This window comes from Dermacentor variabilis, unplaced genomic scaffold (genome assembly GCF_050947875.1).
Source record: "Dermacentor variabilis isolate Ectoservices unplaced genomic scaffold, ASM5094787v1 scaffold_12, whole genome shotgun sequence".
In the NCBI taxonomy this organism is placed as follows: Eukaryota; Metazoa; Arthropoda; class Arachnida; order Ixodida; family Ixodidae; genus Dermacentor; species Dermacentor variabilis.
The window spans coordinates 11,712,865-11,739,890 of record NW_027460280.1 but is presented as its reverse complement, the minus strand read 5'-3'; the positions used below and the strand labels follow the sequence as shown (position 1 = coordinate 11,739,890).

Here is a 27,026-nt window from a genome sequence, read left to right as displayed (position 1 = left end):
TAGCCTTTACGAAATCCTGCCTGGTCCTTTGGTTGACAGAAGTCTAAGGTGTTCTTGATTCTATTTGTGATTACCTTAGTAAATACTTTGTAAGCAACGGACGGTAAGCTGATCGGTCTATAATTTTTCAAGTCTCTGGGGTCTTCTTTCTTATGGATTAAGATTAGGTTGGCGTCCTTCCAAGATTCCGGTACGCTCGCGGTCATGAGCCATTGCGTATACAGGGTGGCCAGTTTCTCTAGAACAATCTGCCCACCATCCTTCAGCAAATCTGCTGTTACCTGATCTTCCCCAGCTGCCTTCCCTCTTCGCATAGCTCCCAAGGCTTTCTTTACTTCTTCCGGCGTTACTTGTGGGATATCAAATTCCTCTAGACTATTTCTTCTTCCATTTCCGTCATGGGCCACTGGTACTGTATAAATCTCTATAGAACTCCTCAGCCACTTGAACTATCTCATCCCTGTTAGTAATGATATTGCCGGCTTTGTCTCTTAACGCATACATCTGATTCTTGCCTATTCCTAGTTTTTTCACTGGTTTTAGGCTTCGCCCATTAGAGCATGTTCGATTCGATCCATATTATGCTTCCTTAAGTCATTTGTCTTAAGCTTGTTCTATTAGTCCTATTTGTCTTACGCTGCAAGTTCTATTCTACCTGTATGGTCAGAGGGTTTCATATATTGGCGTTCTTTAATCAGATATTTCGTCTCCTGCGATAGCTTACTGGTACCCTGTCTAACGAAGTTACCACCGACTTCTATTGCAAACTCCTTAATGATGCCCATAAATTTGTCGTTCATTGCTTCAACACTAAGGTTCTCTTCCTGAGTAAACGTAGAATATCTGTTCTGTAGCTTGATACGGAATTCCTCTATTTTCCCTCTTACCGCTAACTCATTGATCGGCCTCTTAAGTAGCAGTTTCTTCCGTTCCCTCCTCAAGACTAGGGTAATTCGGTTTCTTACCATCCTATTGTCACTGCAGCTCACCTTGCCAAGCACGTCCACATCTTGTATGATGCCAGGGTAAGCGCAGAGCATAACGTATATTTCATTTCTAGTCTCGTCATTCGGGATCCTCTACGTCCACTTTCGTTTACCCCCCTTGCAGGAGAAGGTATTCATTAACCGCATTTTATTCTACTCTGCAAACTCTATTAATAACTCTCTTCTGTTGTTGCTAGACCCTATCCCACATTCCCCCACTGACTTGTCTTCAGCCTGCTTCTTGCCAAACCTGGCATTGATGTCGCCCATCAGTATAGTGTATTTTGTTTTGACTTTGCCCATCGCCGATTCCACGTCTTCATATAAGCTTTCGACTTCCTTGTCATCATGATTGGATGTAGGGGTGTAGACCTGAGCGACCTTCAATTCGTACCTCTTATTAAGTTTCACAACAAGACCTGCCACCCTCTCGTTAATGCTAGAGAATTCCTGTTTGTTACCAGCTATATCCTTATTAATAAAGAATCCGACTCCTAGTTCTCGTCTCTCCGCTAAGCCCCGGTAGCACAGGACGTGCCTGATTTACAGCACTGTGTATGCTTCTTTTGTACTCCTAACCTTACTGAGCCCTATTATATCCCATTTACTGCCCGCTAATTCCTGCAATAGCACTGCTAGACTCGCCTCACTAGATAACGTTCTAGCGTTAAACGTTGCCTGGTCCAGATTCCAATGGCGGCCTGTCCGGACCCAGAGATTCTCAGCGCCCTCTTGTGTGTCACAGCTCTGACCACCGCTGTGGTCAGTTGCTTCGCAGCTGCTGGGGACTGAGGACCGGGGTTTGATTGTTATATTCATATAAGAGGTTGCGGCCAAGTACTGCACGAGGGTGGCCAATTCTGCTCTGGTGAGGGAGTGCATTGCCGGTTCTGGTCAACGGGATCAGGCCGCACTCCAAGCCTGTTTAGGCAATTTTGTCTTCACGCAGAGTGTTTTTTCTAATGGGAAATTGCGCGTCACCAGGATTCAAACCACGGTGCCGCGCAATTTTCCACCGGATAAAAAAAAAGAATCCGCGTGTTGACAAAATTGCATAAACAGGCCTGGAGTGCGGCCTTATCCCGGTGACCAGAACCGGTAATGCACTCCCTCACCAGAGCAGGATTGGCCACCCTGGCGCAGTACTTCGCCAAAACCTCCCATATGAAATCCTGCATGCTGCTGGATAAATAAAAAAGAGGATGCCCGGCTCCTGTCTGATCCAAATGCCTTTATTTCCTAAGGGTTCCACCTCCTCGAAATAACAAACTAAGCAATGCATACAGTTTTCCACTACAACTACTTATTTCGGAAGCATGGCATTTATAAACAGCAGATGTGCTACGTGAAGAACGAAGAGCACGCAAGAGAAGGGAAATGGCGTTTACATATAAACGTCTCACTATAAGCTTATTATGGTCGCTTGAACTAACTGCAGCGTCGCTACGCTCGCTCTGTGTGGCGACTCATACCTAAAATCAGGCCACTTAAGCGCTGCAGGACCAGTTCTCGAAACTTGATAAGTCGAGTCATTGATTTCTTCGGGATGCGACCTTTGTTTATCGGTGGACGATTAACCACCAAACATTGTAAAATACGTCTCTGGCTCTTTTTTCGTCGTTTATATCATCTCAGTGTTCTTGCTTCAGAAAGCAGCGAGTTGTTCTCGCTACGAGTAAATGTAGCAAATCAGTTGTGCGAAAATCCGCAGTGTGGCTTCACCAAAGGACCTGTTTGCCCGGAAGTAGCACGACGCTATAAAGCAAGTCATTGTGGGGAAAAGAAAGCTTCGCAGCTGAAGGCAAATTTCATTCGTGCATCAAACCTGGGTCCAATGGCTTTCTGGTGCGGTCGCTCAGCCATGCTAGAACAACTGCCCTGAGTTATTCTATGCCAGGAGTTGTTAAACTGTCATGTTTTCCGAGAACGTATCTTGTCAGCTTCGTGCTACTTTCTTTTGGATGAGATTTTTCTTTCCTTTCATGAGTAAAAGATCAATGCGCGCTGCAACGCAAAAACACATGGCATCGCTCATCTTCCGGCATATCACGAATGGCCGGGAGCTGCAAACAATGCAGCGACACATGGCGAGCTCTGCCACACGTACTTACATCTTGGGGCGGGCAACTTGGCGCTGGCTGCCGGGGCTGGCCGAGGTGCATCAAGGACACGTTGTAATGCGGAGCCACCAAAGCTGGTCCGCCCGCTGCGAACGCCACAGTGAATGCATAAGAAAAAGAGCGGCACGTGCACTTTGGGTTCTCCTCCGTGACGCAACATGTAATATGGCAAGTTTTGAGAAAGTATTCACTGAACTCTGTATGCGATTTCAGATACCGCGTTCAACAACAAAAGAACAGCCTTAATCAAAGAGCTCAATTTTCGTCAGTAATGAGAGCAAAAAGCGCTCAACAACGAAACGCTGCGTCCTTGATGTGCGTTCCCAAGACCAACTCTTCATTCAAAGCGATGCGGACGGACTTCTTGGCCATCCAGCACGGTACGGCCAGCTCCACTATATACACTGGGCACCGAAAGGAGCTTCAGGAACCCCAAACTTCAGTGGGAACACCTGCCAGTTGAATGACCCTTCCGGAAATACTATGTGGTTTCTTTAACTCTGCTCAAAGGTGGCCGCAAGATGCACCTGAAGCGAACACCCTCTTCCTCTTTTGGAGAGTTAGTACACACTATTTTAGTACTACGAACACAAATATACGCTATCACATTGCGTACGGTAAATTACAGCGCTTTGGCTATACAGTGCTATTCGTGTCTGAGCACTGTAGTATACGTACACGCGGCGGAGGCTATTCTGGTACTTAAGCGAGCGATCGCTATGTCTTGGCATAGCCTTCTATGTAGGTGTATATGTGCACTGATTTATAACGTTGAAGCGTCGTTATTCTGGTTGCCTTCGACGTAACTCGATATTGCAAGACATCGTGGCATCCACCAAAGGGGGTGTTAAAACCCCCATTGGATCTATACACTCATCTTCTGCACAGTTTTACTCAGCCGTTCCCAAATGATGCTTGTATCTGCTTGAGATTTTAGTCATGATTCTTCTACAGCAGATTACCACCGAAAATTAAGTACTGCCTCGGAGATCCGTTTTGAATCCATCGGCTCTTTAGGCTTAACATGCAGGCAGTACTATACAGTGCCTCCTACATATTTCGTGGCGGACGTGGTAAGCCACATGCACCGCGGGATCCCGGAGGTTACAGACGACGTATGTCTGCTTGCAGTTTGTATTTCAGATATTTGGCACCACAATCTGCATTTGATGATGACGGCGATAATCAATATTATTAGCAGAAAAGCGAAATGTACAGTCGCGGCTGTGCTCGCCTCATGATAGACAAAAATGAACATTCCATACCAGCGAATCCTAACATCAAGAAGAAGATGACAGAACGAGTAGTAGTATAAAAGTTATGAACATAGATAAGGTGCCTCAGAAAGGCTGGCGAATAATTACTCATGACACTCGGCCAGAGAACACCTAACCAAGGAAGTGCAATACCTAGGTGGCGCCACAACAGTTTGCCCTTTAGCGTTACGCTCAATTACGCTATTTGTAGGACCAGTTTGCACCGCAGCGAATACTGAAGCGTTCGCGTTACGTCACGTGCTAACGCGAGCGTTTCGAGCTCTGAAGCTCTCTCGCAATAAGGCAACATACAGCGTTGACAAAAATGCATAAGAGAGTCATTAGTGTGTTGTAATTTCCGCCTGAAAGGAGATTTGAATATGTATTCAAGGTTAACTGGAAGCCGGTGGGAGTCGAACCGATAAAATCCGCGTGACGCGTGCGTCGCTGTATCAGTCGAGCCTCTCTCACGGTGCACAGCCGTGCCACATCCACTCGAGGCCACGGCGGCGGAACGTAACCACTTCATGCTAAAAACCAAACAAGTCGCAAATAAACTACCCTTCTTCATCTCAAGACTCCCATGGTCGAGACTCTCGATATGCGACGTGTGAATATAGTCAGGGGAACGGAGAGGAGGAGGAACAAACTTTTATTGTACAACCAGCACTTTATGATGGCCGGGCCTAAGCTTCCCATGAAGGGACGTCGAGGGCTTGCCTCGCCGCCGCCTCACAGGCGTGCTGGGTCGCCCAGGTTTGGTCGTCAAGGGCGGAGCTCCGTAGAGCCTCATGCAACCTCGACGAGAGAGTCGTGGTGTTAGTCTGTGTGTATTGTGCCGGGCACTCCCACAGCATGTGCGGAAGCGTAACCGGGTGAATGCCACAGCACCGGCAGTTGGGGGTAGTGTAGACGTCTGGAAATATAAGGTGGAGGGTGGCGGATGAAGGGTACGTGTTTGTTTGTAGCAGACGCAGGGTGGTAGCCTGCGCCCGGCTGAACTTGGGGTGAGACGGGGGGAAGGTTCGGCGACTGAGGTAAAAGGCCTTAACGAGATCGTTATAAGTTGTCAGATTGTCCCTGGTGTCCAACTCATCTCCAGTGACTCCGGCGCAGTTGACTAGGCCTCGCGCAATGGAGTTGAGATTGGGGAGGTGTGGGTGGACAGCGCCTGCATGGGCCGGGATCCATGTTAGGGAGATTATGCTATCTTTAAAGTGTGGTGCCTGGCAGAGGATGCGAAGAGCTTGGGGAGAAATACGGCCTTTGCTGAAGACGGCTGAGCGAGAGTCACACACGATGGTGTGAGGGGTGGGATCTAGAGTGGCCAGGGCGATGGCCACTTGTTCAGCCGTCTCGGCAGTGGGGGTAGTGAGGCTGGAGGCGTGGTGTAGGACCCCATCGCGTGTGGCGACGGCCACAAATCGTGTGCCATGGGAATATTGGGCTGCATCAACAAATGTGACGCCAGGTACGTGAGCAAGGGCTTTTGTGATAGCTCCAGCTCGAGCTTGGGGCCGGGCCCTGTTATATTCAGGGTGCATGTCTCTAGGGATAGGGTCTATGTAGATCCAGCTACGGATGTCGGTCGGGATCGATTGTTTGGGGCCCTGTTTCTCGGCTGCGCTGACTCCGAAGTCATCCTTGATTGTTGTTCGCCCAGTTATGTACGCCTTGCGAACGCTAATTGATAGCGAAGCACGATATTCGCAAATCGAGGAAGAAATGCTTACACGTGGCCAGTGTGAACGCGGGACACGCCAACAAGGCATAATAGACCGAGCACGCACTACACCACGCCCGACAGAAGTCCATCCTAAACTACGCACAAGCTGATACAGGGGTGATACAAGCTGGCGCACATTACATGCGCGTACACGCACTGGATTAGCTCAGTGACCCTTTAGCTAATTTAGCTTTATCAATGTCAGGAGATGTTGCGGCACTCTTCACATTACGTGCTGGTGCGCGCCGCATGGCATCGAGCACAAATGCGCTTCGCAGTGGCCTCTGAGGTTGCGCGGCGTGGCTCATCCAGGAACAGCTTTGGGGCAGTTTCCCTCATGTGTAGCACGGATGTAGCTGGTTTAACGGAACGTTTTGTCGATGGGGTTACCATGCACGAGACGACGCGAACTCCATGAACCTCAAAATTCTCCGTTGCTTCCGGGTTTGGTGATAGGGTGGGCACACGGGAGAGCATGTCAGCCAGGAGCAGTTCCTTTCCAAGAACGAGCTGTCAGTCATAATCGTATTTTAAAGGAGAACAAATGAACGCTGTAGCCTGGGTGGCATTTCTTTGATATATTTTTTTACGATGGCCAACAATGGTCGGTGGTCCGTCTGTATGATGATCTTAGGGCCATAAGTAAACTGGTAGAATTTTTCACAGGTGAACAGTATGGCCTTGGTGTAGAAGTGGCCTTCAAACGACGACGTGCGCTTGGCACGTTCGGAACGGCAGCTGTGTCATGGTGAACTCAGCGAACTGAAACTTACCCCCTGGCGTGTTATCACCTGCTTTGCTGTGCTGTATTTATTTGTGTGTACTCATCACTGGAGTTGCAGCTCGGCCATTTTGCCAGCCAAACGGCTTTAGGACGAAAGTAAAATTGCTAAATAGCTATTATGCATACCACGTGACTGTATTGCCGTTAGCTGTTCGTGTTTTAGCGCAGCTCACTCTACCACCGTGGCGAGCAGTGTTTCCCATTTCGAGTGTGCTGGTCGACTCAGTGTGGCCGAGTGATGGTTGCGATTTGCTCGCGCGCGCGGGTTGCCTTCCTCGAGAATATTAGCGATGCCCGTCGCGGTAGCTTAGCGGCCATGGTGCTGCAGTGCTAGGCACGAGGTTGCAGGCTGAAATCTCGGCCGCATTTCGGTTGGGGCGAAATGCTAAAACGACTGCGTCCCGTGCGTTTGGGGAACGTTAAAGATCCCCTGGTGGTCAAAATTAACCCGGAGTGCCCCACCACCGCGTGCCTCATCATCAAATCGTGGCTTTGGTACGTAAAATCCCAGAATTCACTTCAATTCAATATTAGTAATGACTTGCACCAGTACACTGGAATAATTTTGAACGTTCATGAACAGTGTCCGGTCGATAATGATTCATGCTGGTTATTCAACCTAACCATTTATAATGGTGGGCATGGGAGCAGTGCCTTCGGCATGGCTCTCAACCACTATGCTTCACATCAATTCAATTCGCTTTAGTAGGAAAAAAGCGTTCTGGAGAGTTTTTTTCCGGCTAAAAGCTACTATCATCAGCTTGACAACGCCGGGAAACCCTTACAAGGCAGATGGTAAGACCGACAGGCATTGCTGTACATAAATTCAAGAACACAAATGACAAATAAATCTACCGCTACGCACATTGATTCTCGTTGTGTTTAGACATTAAGAAAACACTTCTAGTACGGCATGAAATTTTATTTTTCATATAATGTGTAAATGAAGTAAAGGAATTGGCCTCCCTGCTGCAGTATTCGGCCACTACCTCCCTGATGATTCCTACAATTAACCCATGGCCCTCAGTCCCCAGCAAGTGCGGAGCAACTGACCAAGGCGGCGGTCGGACCTGTTACGCAGCAGAGAGTGCTAAGAATCTCTGGGTCCGGACAGGTCGCCAATGGAAACTGACCCTGTCAACCTTTAATTGCCGAACTCTATCGAGGGAGGCTAGTTTGGCAGGACTATTTGAGGAACAATCAGACATTGTTTGGGATATCATTGGCCTTAGTGAGATTAGAAGGACTGGTGAGGCTTAGACATTGCTGAATAACGGACATGTCCACTGCCATAGAGGTATCCTACATAAGAAGCAATACGGGGTAAGATGCGTTATCTATAGGAACATAGCGGGCAACATTGATGAATTCTACAGCATCAATGAGGGTATCTGTAGTTGTAATCAAACTTAATAAGAGGTATAGATTAAAGGTAGTACAAGCCTACGCTCCAAAATCCACTCACGATGATGAGAAAGTTGATCAGTTTTATGTAGATGTTGAATTAGCGAAGAGAAAAGTGCAAACTCAGTATATTGTAGTAAAGGGCGACTTCAACGCAAAAATGGGGAAAAAGGAGGCTGGTGAACAAGCAATTGTCAACTACGGCGTCAATACTAGGAACGCTAGAGGAGAGATACTGGTAGAATTCGCCGAAAGGAATAAGCTTCGAATAATGAACACCTTTTTCAGGAAGTGCAGCAACAGAAAGTGGACTTGGAGAAGCCCTAATTGTGAAACAAGAAATGAAATTTATTTCCTACTTTCTGCTGATCCCAGCACAGTGCAGGGGCGGTATTCTGTAAGAATCCACCTAGTGGACATGTTCATTTCATCTGTTACTGACTTGCTGACTTGCTGTGGCACCTGGTTGCTGTAGAGGCGCAGCCCAGCCCAGTCAACCAGAACTTCAACAGCAGAGGAAATGGACGTGTCCACCAGGTGGACTCTAACAGAATACCTCCCCAGGATGTAGAAGTGTTAGGTAGCGCAAAGGTGCAATGATAATGGGTTATTTAAGGCTAGGATTCACTTCACTTTGAAGAGAGAAAGAGCGAAATTGGTCAAGAAGGAACAGGTCAACCTTGAGACAGTAAGGGTAAAAGCATAGAAATTCAGGCTGGTACTTGCAAACAAATATGCAGCCTTAGAACAGAGAGATACTGATGACTTAGAGCTAATGAATTAAACCTGGGAGGCAAAGTGGGAGGCGAGGCACCAAGGCAACCAGGAGGCAAGCTCTCCCATGTAACAGAGGACCTAATAAAGAAACGACGAAGATTGAAAGTGTCCAACTCAAGAGAAAAGATAGCATTCGCAGAACTGTCAAAACCGATCAACAAGGCGAAAATAAGTGATATTCGAAGCTATAACGTGAAAAAAGTGAAGCAGCCGTAGCAAGTTGACGCAGCCTGAAATCAATGAAAAAGAAATTTGGCATGGGATGAACCAAGATGTATGCACTGAAAGATAAGCAGGGTAATATCATCAGCAATCTCGAAGATATAGCAAAAGAAGCGGAAGAATTCTGTACTAACCTGTACAATACCCAGAGGAGTCAGGATACCTCCATTAGAAACAGTAATGAACAGGATACAGAAACTCCTTCTATATCTGGAGGTCAGAAGGGCCTAGCAAGGCATAAAACGAGGCAGAGCGGCAGGAGAAGATGGAATAACAGTCGATTTAATCAAAGATGGAGGAGACATAATGCTTGGTAAATTGGCGGCTCTTGATACGAAGTGTCTATCGTCTGCAAGGGTCCCAGAAAACTGGAAGAATGCAAACATTATACTAATCCACAAAAGAAGGAGACGTTAATGAAATGAATAATTACAGGCCCATTTGCATACCCCCAGTATTATATAAAATATTTAACAAAATAGTCTACAATAGACTAAGGGCAACACTGGACTTAAGTGAACCAAGGGAACAGGCTGGCTTCAGGAAGGGATACTCTACAATAGATCACATCCATGCCATTAATCAGGTTATCGACAAATCCGCAGAGTATAATAAGCCTCTCTATATGGCTTTCATAGATTACGAAAAGGCATTTGATTCAATAGGGATACCAACAGTCACAGCGGCATTACGTAATCAGGGAGTACACAACGCTTGCGTAAATACCTTGGAAAATATCTACGGAGGTTCTACAGCTACCTTAAAGGGAAGCTGAAAAGTTTTACAGAAAAAATGACTTAAGAGCTGTACGTCATGGTTTTCAACCCTCCGAATTCGAATATCGCATCGAAATTGAGCGAAAGAAGCACAAACAGATTTTATTTCGACGAAAAGTGCAGCAGCAGACTCGGGGCAGTTCGCGCGCCTCGTTTCCGCCTGTGATTGGTCGGGCGCCTCGTGACGTCAACAATGGTGTTCGTCCGGACCGACCGCTGCCGCTACACGTGAAGCACGGTGCAAAGTAGTTTGGTGCTATTTTGCCGAGACGTTAATGGAAAATTTCGAGAGCTTGCGTTTCTCTTAGGAGTTCGGCGTTAAGTCCAAACCCCATGAGAGCGATTTTGCGCGCGACGGCGACGGCTTCGAGCGCCAAAACGGGCCATCGCTTGTGCAGATTGCTCGGTGTTGTCGCTCTATCGCTCGTTTCTAGAAATCTAGAACTCGTCGCTCGTCACTCGAAAGTGCTATGAGCGACTAGCCAATAGCGTGAAGCCGGAACTGGATGTACATAACTCAAATACTACTGATTGTCGCACGGAACGAGCAAACTATTGAATTTTACACGTTCAAGAATAAGAACCTAGTGCGAGACCTTCAGAAATATTTTGTGCTCCTTTTTACAGTAAAATACATCAACTTAAATTAATAAAGCACGCGTCACGCTAGTTTCGGCGCATATATTACAGCCCTCATGCCAGGAAGTCGTCGCTCAAAGTTGTCGCCCGCATGGAGTTCGGCTTGCAGGCGACCAGTGAACCCGAAAGCCATCGCCTCGCTTGTCGCTGTCGCGTGCAAGATCGCTTGTAAGGGGTTTATACTTGTACATACTACACGTACGTACATACTTGTACATACTACATTTACGAGCCGATTGCGAGGAGCCAGCCTCTCCAGGAAGCAAAAATATACTGGTGCAAGCAGTGCTTTCGACGCGAACGAAGGCCAAGTGTTAGCATCTCCTCGTGTTGGAAATGTTCTTTGGTGAGTATGTTTTTGGTAAGCTGCACTCAGCAATCCAGTGAGTTCGCTTCCGGGCAAACAACTGTAGTGTTATGTTCCTGCATGCCTCCTCGTAGACCGTAAGCGGTGATGAGATCTTCGGCATTTGTGCGCTGCCCCAAAGCTGTCGGCAATCTACACAGACGGTTTAAATGCGGGAAAAGTTTACCGCCTCTTGTAGCACGTGTAGTGTAGCACCTTCATCAGCGCGCCATCCGCACGCTACTCGTAACCGGCGAATTCCAACGGCTACGTGACATGGTCGATTTCTCTATGTGCGCGAGTAAAGGGGGAGCGCAGCGTGCTGGCGTGAGCCGGCTTTCCAACACATGCAAACTTTACACTTGCACTGCGGTATGGTAGCTGAATGCAGGCTGTTTCACAACACACGTGCGAATAGAAAATTCGCGGCGCTTGGCGACGAAACCTGCGTCAAAGGTGGGAGATAAACATGCACCTTCCGTTCAGCGTCCTAACATGAAGGAGAACCCAAAGCACGCATTATTGATAAACTCCGGTAGTAATCGTCACCACGGAAGTGGTTAGAGCAGAGCATTGTTGTTCTTGAGCGCTTCAAATTCTTTCGCTTTACAGCAGCCTCCCACTTAGCTGAAAGCTTCTGGTCTTGCGGGATGTAATGGAAGAAAACATCGTCGCGGCCGCTGTTTTGCATGCAACCGTAGGCTGCACAGAACGCCGGCATTGTCGGCCCACCATTTCAATTGATGGTGCGCACGTTAACTACCACTCTACATAGACACAAACAAAGGAATGCAGCGTCGAGCGAAGCAGCTTATGACGGCACGCACGCAGAAACAAGCACGGTGAGGCACGGCCGCGGAGACTGCGAAGGAACGGAACACCAGTGGTGACGTCACTACGCCGCAGTTTCCGGTCTCCGCTCGCATCGTCAGCGTCAGCAGCAGCGCGCGGCGCTCGACGGGAGGCAGAGCGACAGCGCAATTTTAACCGACGATTACATCGCTCTTAAGTGAAATCTCCACCCGAAAATTTTATCTGCATCGTCTATACGCTTCCCGCATGCGTATATGAGCATCTTATTGAATTCGACAGACTCTTCAGTTTCCCTGAAGAAGAATTCTACACAAGAAAAGCAGGAAGATACCTATAAAGAAATGGGTCAGTCAGGGAGACACAATCTCTCCAATGCTATTCACTGCGTGCTTGGAAGTATTCAAGCTATAAAACTGGGAAGGCTTAGGAGTAAAGATCGACGGCGAATGTCTCAAAAACCATCGATTTGCCGATGACATTCTTCTATTTAGCAAGAATGCAGACAAGTTGCAACAAATCATTAAAGGCCTTAACAGAGAAAGTGTAAGAGTGGGATTGAAGATTAATATGCAGAAGACAAAGATAATAATAAATACCCGGGAAAGGAACAAGAGTTCAGAATCGCCAGTCAGCCTCTTGAGTCTGTGAAGGAGTACATTTACCTAGGTCAATTAATCACAGGGAACCCTGATCATGAGAAGGAAATTCACAGAATAAAAATGGGTTGCATCGCATACGGCAGACATTGTGAGTTCCTGACTGGAACCTTAGCATTATCATTGAAGAGGAAGGTGTACAATCAGTGCATTTTACCAGTGCTGACATATGGGGCAGATACTTGGAGACTGACTAAGAAGCTTGAGAACAACTTAACGACCGCGCAAAGAGCGATGGATTGAAGATTGCTTGGCATGACGCTAAGAGACAGAACGAGAGCGGTTTGGATCAGTAAGCAAACGGGTACAGCCGATATTATAATTGACATCAAGATAAAGAAATGGAGTTGGGCGGGTGATGTAATGCGCCGGTTAGATAACTGTTGGACCATTAGGGTTACAGAATGGGTACCAAGAGAAGGAAACCGCAGTCGAGGACGGCAGAAGTCTAGGTGGAGCGACGAAATTAGGAAATTCGCGCGCGCTAGTTGGAATCGGTTGGCGCAGGACAGGGGTAATTTGAGACCGCAGGGAGAGAGAGGCCTTCGTGGGGCAGTGGACATTAAACAGGGTGGGGATGATGATAATGATGTCAGATAAAATGTGGTTTTCAGTATTTCTTAGAATTTGTGATGATTAAAAATATTTGTCGAAACTAATACGTGGCTTCTGAGTTCAATACGCTCATATTGGACATTGATGTCTTCAATTTGCAAATATTCGACACACTGTAAAATGTGGTTTTATGGCTTGCTGGAACAAAAGACAGCACACGCACAAGTATGAAACAAATCTGTGACGCGCCATGTACTCGGGGACTCAGAAGGATATCAGAGGATATATATATATATATATATATATATATATATATATATATATATATATATATATATATATATGGGTGGGTGTTGTTAGCGTTTACCTAAACTTACAGAGTACCATTTTTGCTCGTCTTGTTTTCAGTAAGTAGCGGAGATGAATTAATTAACTTTTAAAATATAGGTCGAAACGTTCAGGCGTCAATAGGAAAGTTGTCCAGCTCCACAAATATTGCCAAACCCAGGCACTTCGAAGGAGATAGACTTAGCGTGACCGTTTTTATTCGGGAAAAGCGAAAGCTCACGGAGGAGGAAAAATACCACGTGACAGCACGCTCTTAGCGGCCGAATGCGCCACGTTTACAGCACTCTCAACCTTGCTTTGTAAAAAACATCGCTGGCTTCGCGCCTTTTGTGCTGCCCACGACAGAGCTTCGCGTTGTGCTTGGTTTCGAGATGAAACGCCAGTGGGTTCGGGCGTCAGTTGAAAGACAGCTCGGCTCCCATTTCTGCGGCGATAATTGCACTCTCACGCTAGCAGAATGCATACGGGGGAAAAATGACAAAATCACGAGTTCGAATTTGGGAGCAAGACCCCAACAAGCAAACACGCATTATAACAAGCTTGATAACGTCGTGTGAATTATGCTGGTTGTCACAAAAGGAAGAATTGTAGACTGACATGGAAGGTTGCTCTTTGGCTTCCTGTCCGTTCCTTCTCGGGAGATAAATTGTAATTTCATATTACTTACGTGCCTTTTCCACGTCGTACAAAAGTTTCACACAGATGGCTCTTTTCATGGATAACGGTTGTAGAGATTTATTAGCTGTGAAATCTGTCTAAAGGATGTGTTCAAACAAGTCCCCCTCTGCCATAATGCAGTATTGACACCTTTTCAGCACGTCCGATGAAGCGTTTTTGATGACGCAAGACGTTATCTCGCTGCAGGCCTCAGCAATCTCTGTCTTTAGCCCTTCTGGTGTAGTTGTACGTTAGCGGTAGACTCGCTCTTTTCTATGTCCCCACAAGAAGAAGTCAAGAGGTGTCATGTGCGGTGACCTTGCATGCCGCCTGACCCACTGGCGTTTGAAGGCTTCGTCAAGCCAGGCTTGGGCAAGCATGCTGCTGTGAGCTGGTGCACCGTCGTGCTGATACCAAGTTCGCTTTAAAAACGCAAGAGGAAGATCACAGCGAAAATTTTCGACTGGGCCTTCCAAGATGTCGTTCATGTACCACTGAGCAGTGAGCATGTGGTAAAAAAATATGGGCCCAATTATTCTTCCGTCAATGATAACGCACCAAACACTGAATGGTCATTGGTACTGATGTCTGGTCTGCGCCACCCAATGCGGGTTCGTATCGCTCCAGTAATGCGCAATATGGATGTTGAGAATTTCTGGAGAAGGTTGCCTCATCTGGGCACGGCGGACCCGGCCCTGCAACGATGCTGACCAGGCAGCTGGTCTTCGTTGTGCAGGTTGGTCTCTCTGTGACATTTGGCAGAATTAGCAGTGACCATCGTTGTATTGCGGTCCTACCGTGCCCCCAACGGTGTATTAGCCTTGCTTATGAGTGTTTACAGGTGTGCAACTTACTTCTTTGTGGTGATATAGAAACAAATCCTGGACCGACACAAAAGGGACTGTATGACCAACTGCTTGAAGGCCAAAAAGCTATCTTTACAGATGTAACTGAAAGTCCAGTTATGCATCACAAACAGTGTACTTGTCAGCTTACAACGTACTCTGGAGGACGTGCAAACTAAACTCCCTGATTCTTCTGCAACCCTAGTTCAGACCGGTCATGTAGAAACCACGCTGAAATCTTTAGTGAAAGTGATGACTTTTCAGACAAAAAAAATTGACTAGTTTGGAGGACTATAGCAGGCGTTACAATGTGATTATTTACGAGATAAAGGAGATAGCCGACAGAACCGAATCTATGATGAAGGATAAGGTTCTCAAGGAAGTATTCCAAGGCAAGCTGGGTGTGAAATGTGAGTCTATTTGTCAGATAGGCTAGGAAGAAACAAAGGAAACCGACCGGTCATAGTTTAGCTTCACGATTATAGTGCAAAGCATGCAATTTTTGCAAACTGCAAGAAACTCAAAGGGTCTGACATCTACATTCAGAACAATTATTCCCCTTCCACACTGAAAAAAAAAGAAAACTCCTCTGGGACAGCTGTAAAGAAGACGGGCTGCTTAAAAAAAGAGCTTCATTGATCCATGATAAGCTTAAGATTGTCAGCGATACTTTTTATTGGGATCAAGGCCTAAACAGACGCGTAGAAATTCCCCAAAGCGTTCTTCGGACTCCCACAACAAACGAACTAAACCATTCCTCAAACTCACAGGATTGACGTACTCCCCAAGGCCCACATAAGCAGCTCAGACTGATTAATGTCAATGCCCGCAGTATTAAAGATAAAACTGATGCGTTGGAAATTTTGTTATTGAAGCATGATCCTCATACTACTGTCTTAACTGAGACTTGGCTACATTATGAAATAAGTGACGATATATTTCCTCCTTGCTATACAGTGTTCCGAAAAGACAGGCGCACCAGGGGGGGGGGGGGGAGTGTTGCCGTCCTGATCAAAAATGGCCTTTCTGCCCATCCCTTGGAAGATGTCTCTGAGATTGAATGTTTGCGCGTCAAGATAAGCTCTTGCGGTCACAGCTATATTGTTTACGCCATATACAGACCACCGCTTACTACTCCCGAATACTTACAAAAATTAGAGGATGAAATGAACAGGCACAGAAAGAATAAGACTATATTGGCGGGTGTCTCTAATTTATCAAACACGGACTGGGAGCGCCTTAATACTGGAAAGGCGTTCGGCAAGCACACCAACGTAGTCTTCAACGTTATAACCTGAAGCAGGTGGTAGGCGAGCCGACGCGCGTACGGGGCACTTCTATTCTCGACTTGGCATTGCTTAGCCAGGATTTATCGGAATATTTTGTTTATATTGAAGAATGACTTTCCGACCACCGCCTGATGAGCATTACCTTACCAGTTGTACAGATTACGGAAAACTATTCTTCAATGCTTAGCTCCAAAGTTTATTCTCATGCCGATGATGTATCCATAATAGAGCACATGGAAAACTGTCTCGTTGATTTTATCGGCACTGATGCCTGTTCTCTGTGAAATCGCTTCAAAATTATGTGCCACTACTGCATCAACGAATTCATCCCTAGTAAAAATAAGAAAGTTCGCAAACATACACCTTGGATGACACGTGATGTTATTCATATTAAACGCAAGGTAAGAAGGTTAAAAAAGCATGTTAATCCTGTTAAAATAAAAGAGGCGCCGAACTCTCTCGAACAGAAGGTGACTGCTGCAAAAAGTTACTATTATAACAACTCTCTGCCTAACTTTATTAAAAATGATCCTACAAAATTCTGGAACCATATGAAGGAAAGAAAGAAACTGATTTCACAGATAATAATTGAGGGCACATCAATAACTGATGACGAAGACATGGCACAACATTTTAATGAGTACTTTCAAAGTGTCTTTGCTGTGTCAGATGAATGCACCACTACGCTTCCAGTCAAACAGGTATCTGATGTGGGTTCTATTTCTAATGCTGGAATTGTCAACATGTTGGTAAACCTGAAATCCAAAGCTTCTTATGCCCCTGACGAAATCCCAAACATCTTTCTAAATCGTTATCCTTAAGTTATTGCCAGCTTTCTTGTACGAATTTTTTCGGCTTCTGTGCTGTTGGCACAACTGCCCGATGAATGGAGAGTGGCCTGAGTTGTTCCGATATTTAAAAAAAGGAGATCGATTAAAATTACAAAATTATCGTCTCATTTCTCTGACATCACAATGCTGAAAGCTGTTGGAGCACATCGTGGCAGACTATATAAGAGAATTCTTGGCTGATAATAATGTGCTCACGGAGTTTCAGCATGGCGTCAGAAAGGGTTACTCGACTATAACGCAATTGGTATCAATGATTCATTCGTTTGCTTTATCTCTACACAGTAATGACCAAATAGATGTATTATTTTTAGATTGCAGAAAAGCCTGCGATAAGCTTCCGCACGACAAATTAACCTTCAAACTTAGAATTATTGGCATACCTGACATTTTCATAAACTGGATTATTGCTTACCTGAGCAAACGCACTCACTACGTTACAATTGGTGAACATAGCTCGGCCACTCTCCCAGTCACATCAGGGATGCCCCAAGGTAGTGTCTTGGGGCCTTTACTGTTTCTAATGTATATAAGTGACATTGTTAAAACCATAACCCCTGGTGTGCAAATTAGACTGTTTGCCGATGATTGTATTTTGTACAGCGATATAACTTGTCAGAATGATCAGACTGTCCTCGAAAATAATTTAAATAACATATTGAAGTGATGTAATGAATGGGGTATGTATATTAACGCTGATAAATTCGTATTTCTTCGTATTGCTCGTAAAAAAAAACACTAACTTTTTTTTATACGCTAGGTTCTTCAGCTCTGCGTGAGACTAACAATTACAGATACTTAGGTGTTACTTTGACTTCCACATTGTCATGAAAGATGTACATTAATTATATTTGTTCTTCTGCTTTCCGGAAACTCTGTTTCCTAAGACACAAACTGAAAAATGGCCCTCCTAATGTGAAATTACTGTGTTATTCTATATTTATTAGACCAAAGTTAGGTATGCATGTCTATCATGGGATCTTTGCACTAAGCCAAATATCGCGCGTCTTGAAAAATTACAAAGAAAGGCAGTTAGCTTTATATTTCATAAATTCGCAAGACGGGACTCTCCCTCTAAAATTATGACAGAAAATTTCATACCCACTCTTGAATCCCGACGAAGGCTGCTAACGCTTGAATTCCTTTACCTTCTGCTCAACAACAGGTTTGAAATTAAACCATCAACTTACATAACGCTTGCAATAACACGGCACACAAGAAAGCATCATACGGATTCACTAACACCCTATTATGCTCGAACGGACACGTTTAAATTATCCTTTTTCCCAGAAAAATATCAGACTGGAACGACAGTTTGCAGACACAGTGTGACTAAAAATTGTATAAATTTCTATTTGCTTGTTCCTAATTTGTTCTCTTTTGTTTGTATGCAATCTATTGCCCCTCTGCTTGGACCGAAAGCTCTGCAGTATGTACAAACTAAAAAAGAAAAAATTATCTGTCCATAGAACTTTCTCAACACTATCCGGTGTTTCGACACTGTTCACAAGGATTCAATTTGAGAAATCAAGCCGCCATTGTAAGTCTCTTGCTTGCACCTTTCGATCCAGTTGGAGATAATACGGATGCATTTCAGCCTTCCTATGAACTCTTGATACTGAAGACTTTGAAATTCCGACCTCACCACTCACATCACGCACGCTGGAATGAGGGTTTGCAGTCATGAAAGCCAGAATATCTCCTTCAGCCTCTTCACTGATGGTCCCCTTTCTATGCCGCGTCTTCTTGAAGCTAGCTGTTTCAGCGTCAAGTAACTCCTCATAATTGCGTTCGCGCTAGGTCTTCACCCACATCACCAATTTCGGTATAGACCAGAACACGACAGCCTCGCACCCAGACTAACCGAACGCATACTCTCGCACCCGGGTTGCCCGGTCGACCGGCGCCATATTGTACTGGGCTGCCAAAGTGTGTTCGCCGACGACCGGCACACATGACAAGCGTCAGCCCTAGGACTCCAAAGTGCGGAAATGTGCCCGTTCACGCGGATCCAAAGTGCAAGAAGTCATCTGGGCATCATTGCGTCGTGTTTGGATGCCAAATCAACCAGCGCAAAAGGAGCAGGTTGCTTAGCGCTGTTTGCGAAGAGCACAACACACGTAGGCAATCGTTCCGGTGCGGTGTTTTCAGCCTGCACCGATTTCCTTCCGCAACGAAGAATGCCAAGCTGCGCCACCGGTGGATAGCTGCAGTGAACAGGAAGAACTACCAACCCAGTGAAAATGCACGAGTGAGTATTCGATCTCTGTATATTTTGGTGCCACCTTCAACTTTGCGCCCTACGAACGTAATATGTGTAACACGCAGGTTTGCTCCGAGCACTTTCTGGACAACAAGCATACAGAGCAGAATTCCGTGCCGGTGCTTCGCCTTCGCTATAACAAAAAGACAAGCCTTTTCGTGCTTTCAGTCATGCAGAGCTCCCGATGGTTAAGCGGAACAGTTGAGTTTGCGGTTAGCGATACTTGCAGCTGGTGCACGGCATGACCATTAAGCGTGAACGACAAGTTGTAGGCAATAGAATGTTGCCCTGCTGGTGAGCGTTATTGCTATGAAAGTAAACCGAAGTCTGCTCGTCACGTAGCATGCGTCCACAAAAACGTAAACGACGACTGCTCGTCGCCGAAGGTGTTCGTGCAGCGCGCCTGTCTTTGCGAGCCGGTGTTGCAGGTGTCATTCGTAACGAATTCATTTGAGCTTCCTGAGCTCTAAACTGCGGGCGGGCTGTTATAAGGGGTAAAGCGCAAGATTTTTCTGTCCATATAGACGACCGCACGCCAAGTTTCATCCTAGACGCCAGCGCTCGTTTCTCCCCTGGCGGAACGATTTCATCTCCAACGGGTGTAGGTTTCCGCCGCCGCTTCCCTTGGCCGGAGCGCCCGCGTTCAGTACGCGCTGCGCGCGCAACGTCTCTTCTTTGCGACAGCGCCTCTTCGGATGACCGGAAATTATTGTGTTGTTAACTGTCACGACCGCAATGTAAACACGAAAGGGTTGATGCCACCAGTGATATATTCTGCCAATTCACAAGAAAATGGCACGAAAAAAAGCAGACGACAGACATGGATTACTGCGGTGCGCCGAGCGAAGTAAGCAACTGGCAAACGAAGCGTTCGACGAGCGCTTGTCCTGTCTTGTTTCTCGTGCTTCGTTTGTGTGTGCGCTGCCCAAGAATGGAAACCACTTCTGTTGTATGCGCTAGCAGTGGCTGAAGTTCACGCGTGCCGAGAAATTGAATATGTGCACGATGCATTGAACATGACCGGAGTTCATTCTCGCTTCACCACTGCACCGATCGATTGAGTTATTGGACGATAGACGCCCGTGTCTTGGTCGCGCCGGCATTGCAGAAGCAGGAATGATTACTAATACTTTCGACTTCCATCTCTTGAGCACTGTTAAAAAATGGCCAAGCTGTCTACATTGCTGCCTCTATTCCATATTGTAGGGGACGTAGTAGGTAAAGTTGTGTGCGCATATCGTAAATGTGCTATGCAGCGATATATTTTGTTTATTTCCGCACAGTGTCGATGGAAGTCCGTTGTCGCCATCAGAGACAACACGGATTTGTAGCAAACATTGTGAGACACTGCAAAAATGACTTTAGCTCGTATGTGCCGCATCGTATGTGCTGACGATTTTTCCAGCGGCACATACGATGTCGTTTACAATTACCTGCTCAGCGTCACTTACACGGTTAAACAGACGCTGCCCTTTTGCAGTCATAAAAATAATCGTCAATCGTATCGATCTTCTTAAAGGTAAATAGAAGCGTGTACAGTCTGTTTCACACTTAGGGGAAAACTCGGAACGTATTGCATCGCGATCCGGCAAGCAATGGAGTCGTGCGGTGGCAGCAGCTCGAGCAGGCGCAGACGCTCGAGGGGCGGAGTCGTGATCTGCGTCGTCTGCTACGGCGGCGCGCGCTGGCCGCATTGTCGGGAAGCGTGCTACTGTCAGGGGCAGTGCACCGATTTCATCGGTACAGCGGGAGCTGAGCTTATATTCTTTACTAAACGTTGTGGGAAGCCAAACTCCGAGGCAATGAAGGCATTGGCGATAATGGAGTTCCACAAACTTCTTTTGACAGCATGCTTGGTTTGTTCTTTCGAAAGGCCGGGGTACTGAGCGCGTGCACGTATATTTCTTCACTGTGTGTGCTACCGTAATAAGCAGTGACAAGACGCACCAAGATGTGCGCGGAACGTGCTCAGTCTTTATTTGACTCGAAAAGAAAACAAAGCACTCAACAATGATAAATATGGGGGTCGAACACGATGAAACAAACGGATACGATTAAAGGAATGTTTTAGGTTAAGACAATGAGCTGGAAGTGATTTTTCTTGACAATCATTCACTACACCAGACAGACCCCACCCGCCGGCGGGGAACTGGACACGCCACGCTCCGAACTTCAGTTAGTATCTCGTCATGTCCACAGCGGCCGGCAGCGATGACAGCGCTCATCCTGGAAGGCAGTGAAGTGTAGAATGACTTGATCAGGGATGTGCTCATTCGCAGCACCTCTCAGACACTGAAGATGGTGGATCGAAGCGTATCCTCGGGCGTCTGATAGAGGGGATGGTGCGCCAGCGATACTTTCAACGAGCCCCAGACATTTTAAATGGCGTTGGCGCCCGGGGATTGAGGCGGCCAATCCAAGAGAGTGACTGCGCGCTCTTCCAGCAGTTCTTGCACAACGCGAGCAGTGTGGATCGGCGACCTATCGCGTTAGAATATATAGTCGCCCTCCAGGAACGGGCCGTTAAGAATGTATGGAATCAGTACGTCGTCTATGACTGCCCTGCACCTTTCAGCAATGAACTTACCTTCGAGGCGTATCAGTGGGCGTCGCACAACGCTTAGTAAAGAATACCGGCTCATTTCACGCAGTAACGACGAGATCGGCGCACTGCAACTGACAGTAGAACGCTTCCCGACAATGCGGCCAGCGCGCACCGCCGTAGCAGACGACGCCGTTCAAGATCCCGCCCCTCGACCACCTGCGCGAGCTGCTGCCGCCGCCTGACTCAAGCGCTCGCCGCATCGCGATGCAATGCGCTCCGAGTTTTCTAACTGTGAAACAGACTGTACATCGTCCTTCGAATAAAACGTCCACGCACACACACGTAGGCACACACCGCGCGCGGTACGAAACGTGCCCAAACACGCGCAGTGCAAGAGGCAATCAAGGCGGTGCGAACGAGAGATGGGAGAGGGGTACCACCCGCTATTAGAATTTTGCTTCGCTTGCGGCGCTCTCAACGCCGGCGCAGCAGCGCCGCTCTCGGTGCCGTTCTTGTCTATAGCGAGGAAAATAAGGTGGTTAGTTATTGTTGTATTTTGTAATAAAATTTTGCTCGTTCTCGCCAGTTTTTTCTTTTTTTTTCACTGTTTTCTAAGGGAGCGCCAACAATCCGATACGGCCTCGCACAGGCGAAACAGGTCTGATACCAGGTAGCTGCAGTTGGTGGGGCTAATTAAATGCAGGTGCGGTTTTTGTATTGTACAAAGGGGTCCCTGGTGATGCAGCTTTAAGTAGGGATGGTAATTATATGTGCCCTGTCATGGTTTTTGCAGCAGCTGTACAACACCTGCATCTGTCATGCTCACCCTGTTATACGGGCTTTGACTGCACATGTAGTTGAGCATTATAACTAATGTAGTTCCTCATTTTCCATTGAGTGCAGGTTTAGCTTCGTATGCTGCTTGTTCGAGTGCTGTAGGCTTGTGTTCTGAATGTTGTACTCTTAAGTGGTTGCACGATACAATTGGCCTGGTGTATTTTTCATTTTGAGAGGACTTTATATCTTCGCAACAGTGATGGCATGGGAAAGAACTACAGCCGTTTTTACTATAACATATATTTTGTTTTCAATGTGCAGGTGGTGAAGGGCAGGCGTCTGCTAATCAGGCAGTCTATAAGCCCAGTCATACGACCGCGCCAGTTGGTTGCCAAACGCGGCCAACCCAGTAGTGACCATGACAAACAAGACCAAACTGAAAGTGCAGAGGACAATGTTCTGCGTGCTTTATTAATATATATGGCACCAACACAGTGCTGTATATTTCTTCACAGGTTACGTGCCAAAAATGCTGAGATATTACAGCTCACACGTGTTCTAGCATATAGCGCGCGGTTTGTACAAACGTGATAGCGTACTTGCCCGATGTATTCGCTTCTGCAGCCTGTACAGCACTCAGTGTGCCCATTGCGGACTTGCATGAGGTCTTGAAGTTTGATTGGATCGAGACAGCGAAAATGACAGGTTAGAAAAAGGCGACACACGCCTTCCGCCCAGCTGAAAAGCCCAAGTTTCGCTTTTGCGCCGCGTCGCATCTCCCGGCGTGGCAGCCCAGACCTGCTACTTCGCGGCGCTTGGGATAGATGGCGCGACCAGCGCTCAGCAATATGGCGGCGCGCTTTGAATTCACGGTGTTCTGGTGTATACCTTGTCAGCTTTCCTCTTGTCGCACCGTGCCGGTCCTAAGACTAAGACCATGTTCGCCTTCTGCTCGCTTGAGTACGGCATGCTTTAGGCACGGCAAAAAAATTCTTCGAAACGGCTGCGCGGCACGACAGTAATAGACAGTCGAGCTCACATGCATCTAGCCGCCGGCACAGCTTCGAAGAAAAGCGGCGTTGTAACAAATGATGCTCTCTCTCGCACAGGTTCCAGGTGTATGATGCATCTTTTGTATTTTTTCGATTCCGCATCGACTTGAACGCTGGAAAAAGCATTGCTCTTCTCGTCATATCGGAATAAATGGCTGATGATGGCGCGTTCTTCGGCTACAGGCACGAATGGCTGCTGACCAAGCACTTTTTCTGAGCGCTATCGCCAGCTGCTGCCTCTAATGTCAGAGCCGAGCAAAGGTTGAAGCCCTTTCTCGTAAGTGAAGGGAAGGCGCTGGCGATGTTTTTACAAATCACTCATGAGCGCGCTGTAATAGCGGCGCGTTTGGGCGCACAGAGCGCGCTGTCACGTGGTCTTTATTAAACTCCGCGGGCTTTCGTTTTTTCCGAAAACGGCCACGGTAAGTCTATCTCGTTGGAAGTACCTGGTTTGGGCAATATTTGTGAAGCGCACAACTTTGCTATTGATGCCTGAACGTTTCAAGATATATTTAAAAAGTTAATTTATCTCGGCTGATTTCTAAAAAAAAGACCAGAAAAAATGGTACTGTAAGTTAAATAAACGTTAACAATATCCAGGCGATTTCTGTTCTGAAGAAGGCATAGTTTTTTTTCACAATCTTGGTCCAAGCTGGGACACCCTGTGTATATGTATAAAGTCCGGGCGTCTGCCTTCATTGGGCACGGGAGCAGTATACCGTTGGCATGGCTCTCTACTATTCGTTTCGCTGATTTGGGCTTCCCTTTCTTTGTAGGCAAGGAAAAGTGATGACTCATGTTTGCTTTCTTACTATGTCCAAGAGTGTTATGCGAAATCACTTGTGTTTTTCTATGGAATTTTTTCAATGTGCTCGCTAAACGTTGAATCAAACCCTTTCCATAACACCCACCAGAATCTGTTGGACACTGAGTCCTTGCCAGTTGTCCCGTCTGAGCAGATGAGCCTCATATTCAAGCTCATAAAAGACATGCATACACGTTCTTTGCAAACGTCAAAGTACCGAACGGAGATTACAGCTGATGTGAAGGCGCTAACAGGTGGACAAAAATCGCTTGAATCAAAAGTTTCTGGCATTACGAAAAGGCTAGACGCACTAGAGAAAAAGTCGAAAACTTTCTTCGCGTTGTAAAATCACACGTTTAGTTCGCTTTCACAAGTTATACGATCACTCAACATTTCGCAAATGACTCATTTTTCAGCGACAATACGTATCGCCTCGAATCTACGACCGTTATAAAGTTGGTCTTGAGTCATGTGACACCAAAACGTTTCTGCAGTTATTTTTTCTTTAGTCACCCACGGAATGGAACGACCTTCCTGCTGAAGTCGTATCCATTCACGGTAACCAAAGATTTCGAGCAGCTTTATCTAATGTTATGTAATCAAGGCCATTTTTGCCACATGTTTCTAACCAAAGTGCATTTTATATTTATCACTTTACTATCTTATACCCGTGTCACATGGGCAACCACCAACTCATTTAGGATAAGGGAGCGTGAGACTTCCTCAGGGAGTTTGACCTCAAGGAATTTGTGGTCATGTCACGTACACGGTCAATAATCAGTTTAATGCGCATTCAGCCATGTTTGTTTTTTGTACAAGTACATGAATGTAACTTGTAATTACTCTCGTAGCAATTAGAATTAACGCTTCTTCTATAAGAATTATTATTCAATATATTTAGCTCATTAGGAATCAAAGTGCGCTCGCTAAACATACCAGTGCTGACAGGTACGCTATCCACCCTGTGCTTATCGGCGTTTTACTTCGTGGCGTGACATTCTGGCGCTGCATGCCTCCTGCTAACTTAACTGGAGCAAACTATACTAACACGCAACATCTCGTGCGCGGTGACCTCGTGGGCTTTCCTTTTATTTTGTCTACTGGGCCGTTGTCATTCATGAGTGACCACACTGACTACTGCACGACTAGCACGACAAAGGCTACGTTTTCGTGAACCCGACGCTTTTCGTGAACCCGACGTTTTCGTGAACCCGAATGTGGCGACACACTCCGCGCATATTTCTGCGCACCCTCCGTCTTCTTATCATCTGGCCCCGGCATAACACAGCTGCACGCTGGACCGCATGGTCGACAAAACATAGCGCCACTGCCACGTCACCCAAGGTATGCGTCACCGACGGTGGCTATAAAAAAAAATTACCGACGATTACGTTACTTCCTAATGCGAAATGTGAGCGCAGCAAATAAGCTGTTTCACCTTTTGGATAGATTGAGGCAAAGAAATCGAGCAACACATGTATGCGCTATCACATAATTTTTTTTTTATTTTTCACACGTATTCCTTTAACAAAGACTCCACTAACAGTTCTTGACAGTCATGAAGGAAGCTTTGTGGTCGGAGAAATAGACTGATATATGTTCGACTTGGTACACCAATGCTTGATTCTCAAAGACGAGATCTATACAAGTGCCTCGCGAGGTTGTCACAGCCGTGGGGGAAGCAGAGGCTAAGCGCCACCGCCGAGAAGACCCTGCCGTTCGCGCCGCCGAAGCGGAGGCTCATCGCCGCCGTCGAGAGCAACCAGCAGTAAGCGAGGCTGAAGCAGAAGCTCATCGCCGCCGCCGAGAAGACCCCGCAGTTCGCGCCGCCGAAGCGGAGGCTCATCGCCGCCGTCGAGAGCAACCAGCAGTAAGCGGAAGCGGAGGGGGGCGGCGTGTACACCCAGCGGCAAACGATGGGGGCAGAAGCGCGCGCAGCAAGCGGACAACACGATAAAGGGAGGAGGGAAGAGATAGCAGTGACTGACTGATGCCGCTGACGGCGATAGTGAGTCAACCCCAGCTATCCGCCACACAAGAACAGGGGGGGGGGACCCTTTCCTCCTCTTTCTGCATGGCGGCGACGGTGTTCTATGCAGTCACGTTATCTTGACTTTCTAGCGGCGTCAGCGGCATCCAGCGGTATCAGTCGGTCGCTGCTAGCGCTGGGGGGATGAAAGGGGGGCGGAGCTGGTTACGAGGCCGATGCCGACGACGACGCCGACGACGACGCGAAACCCAGGAACGGACGCCAAAGAGCTGCGCTCTAAAACAGGCTGCCTGGCTGAGAAAGACAGCCTACCTTCCGCTACTGTGACGAACGTAGCGTTGGTATACCCGTCCGCTGCCATCGTTAGTCGAATAAAGAAGCGTTACGTTTTTATGTTGGGATTGGTCCTTCGGCGGACACGACATCCCACACTATCTTATACCCGTGTCACATGTGCAACCACCAACTCCTTTAGGATAAGGGAGCGTGAGACTTCCTCAGGGAGTTTGACCTCAAGGAATTTGTGGTCACGTACACGGTCAATAAT

General features: G+C 46.9%; 1 protein-coding gene across 1 annotated transcript in view; it reads right to left on the bottom strand.

Annotated features, from left to right (window-relative positions):
- Nucleotides 1-27,026, bottom strand: part of LOC142565803 (uncharacterized) — a 218,297-nt gene that overhangs the window by 7,841 nt on the left and 183,430 nt on the right. The window contains exon 4 of the mRNA XM_075676340.1: nucleotides 3,098-3,192. Within this exon, the coding sequence (XP_075532455.1) occupies nucleotides 3,098-3,192 (95 nt within the window). The remainder of the gene's footprint in view (nucleotides 1-3,097; nucleotides 3,193-27,026) is intronic.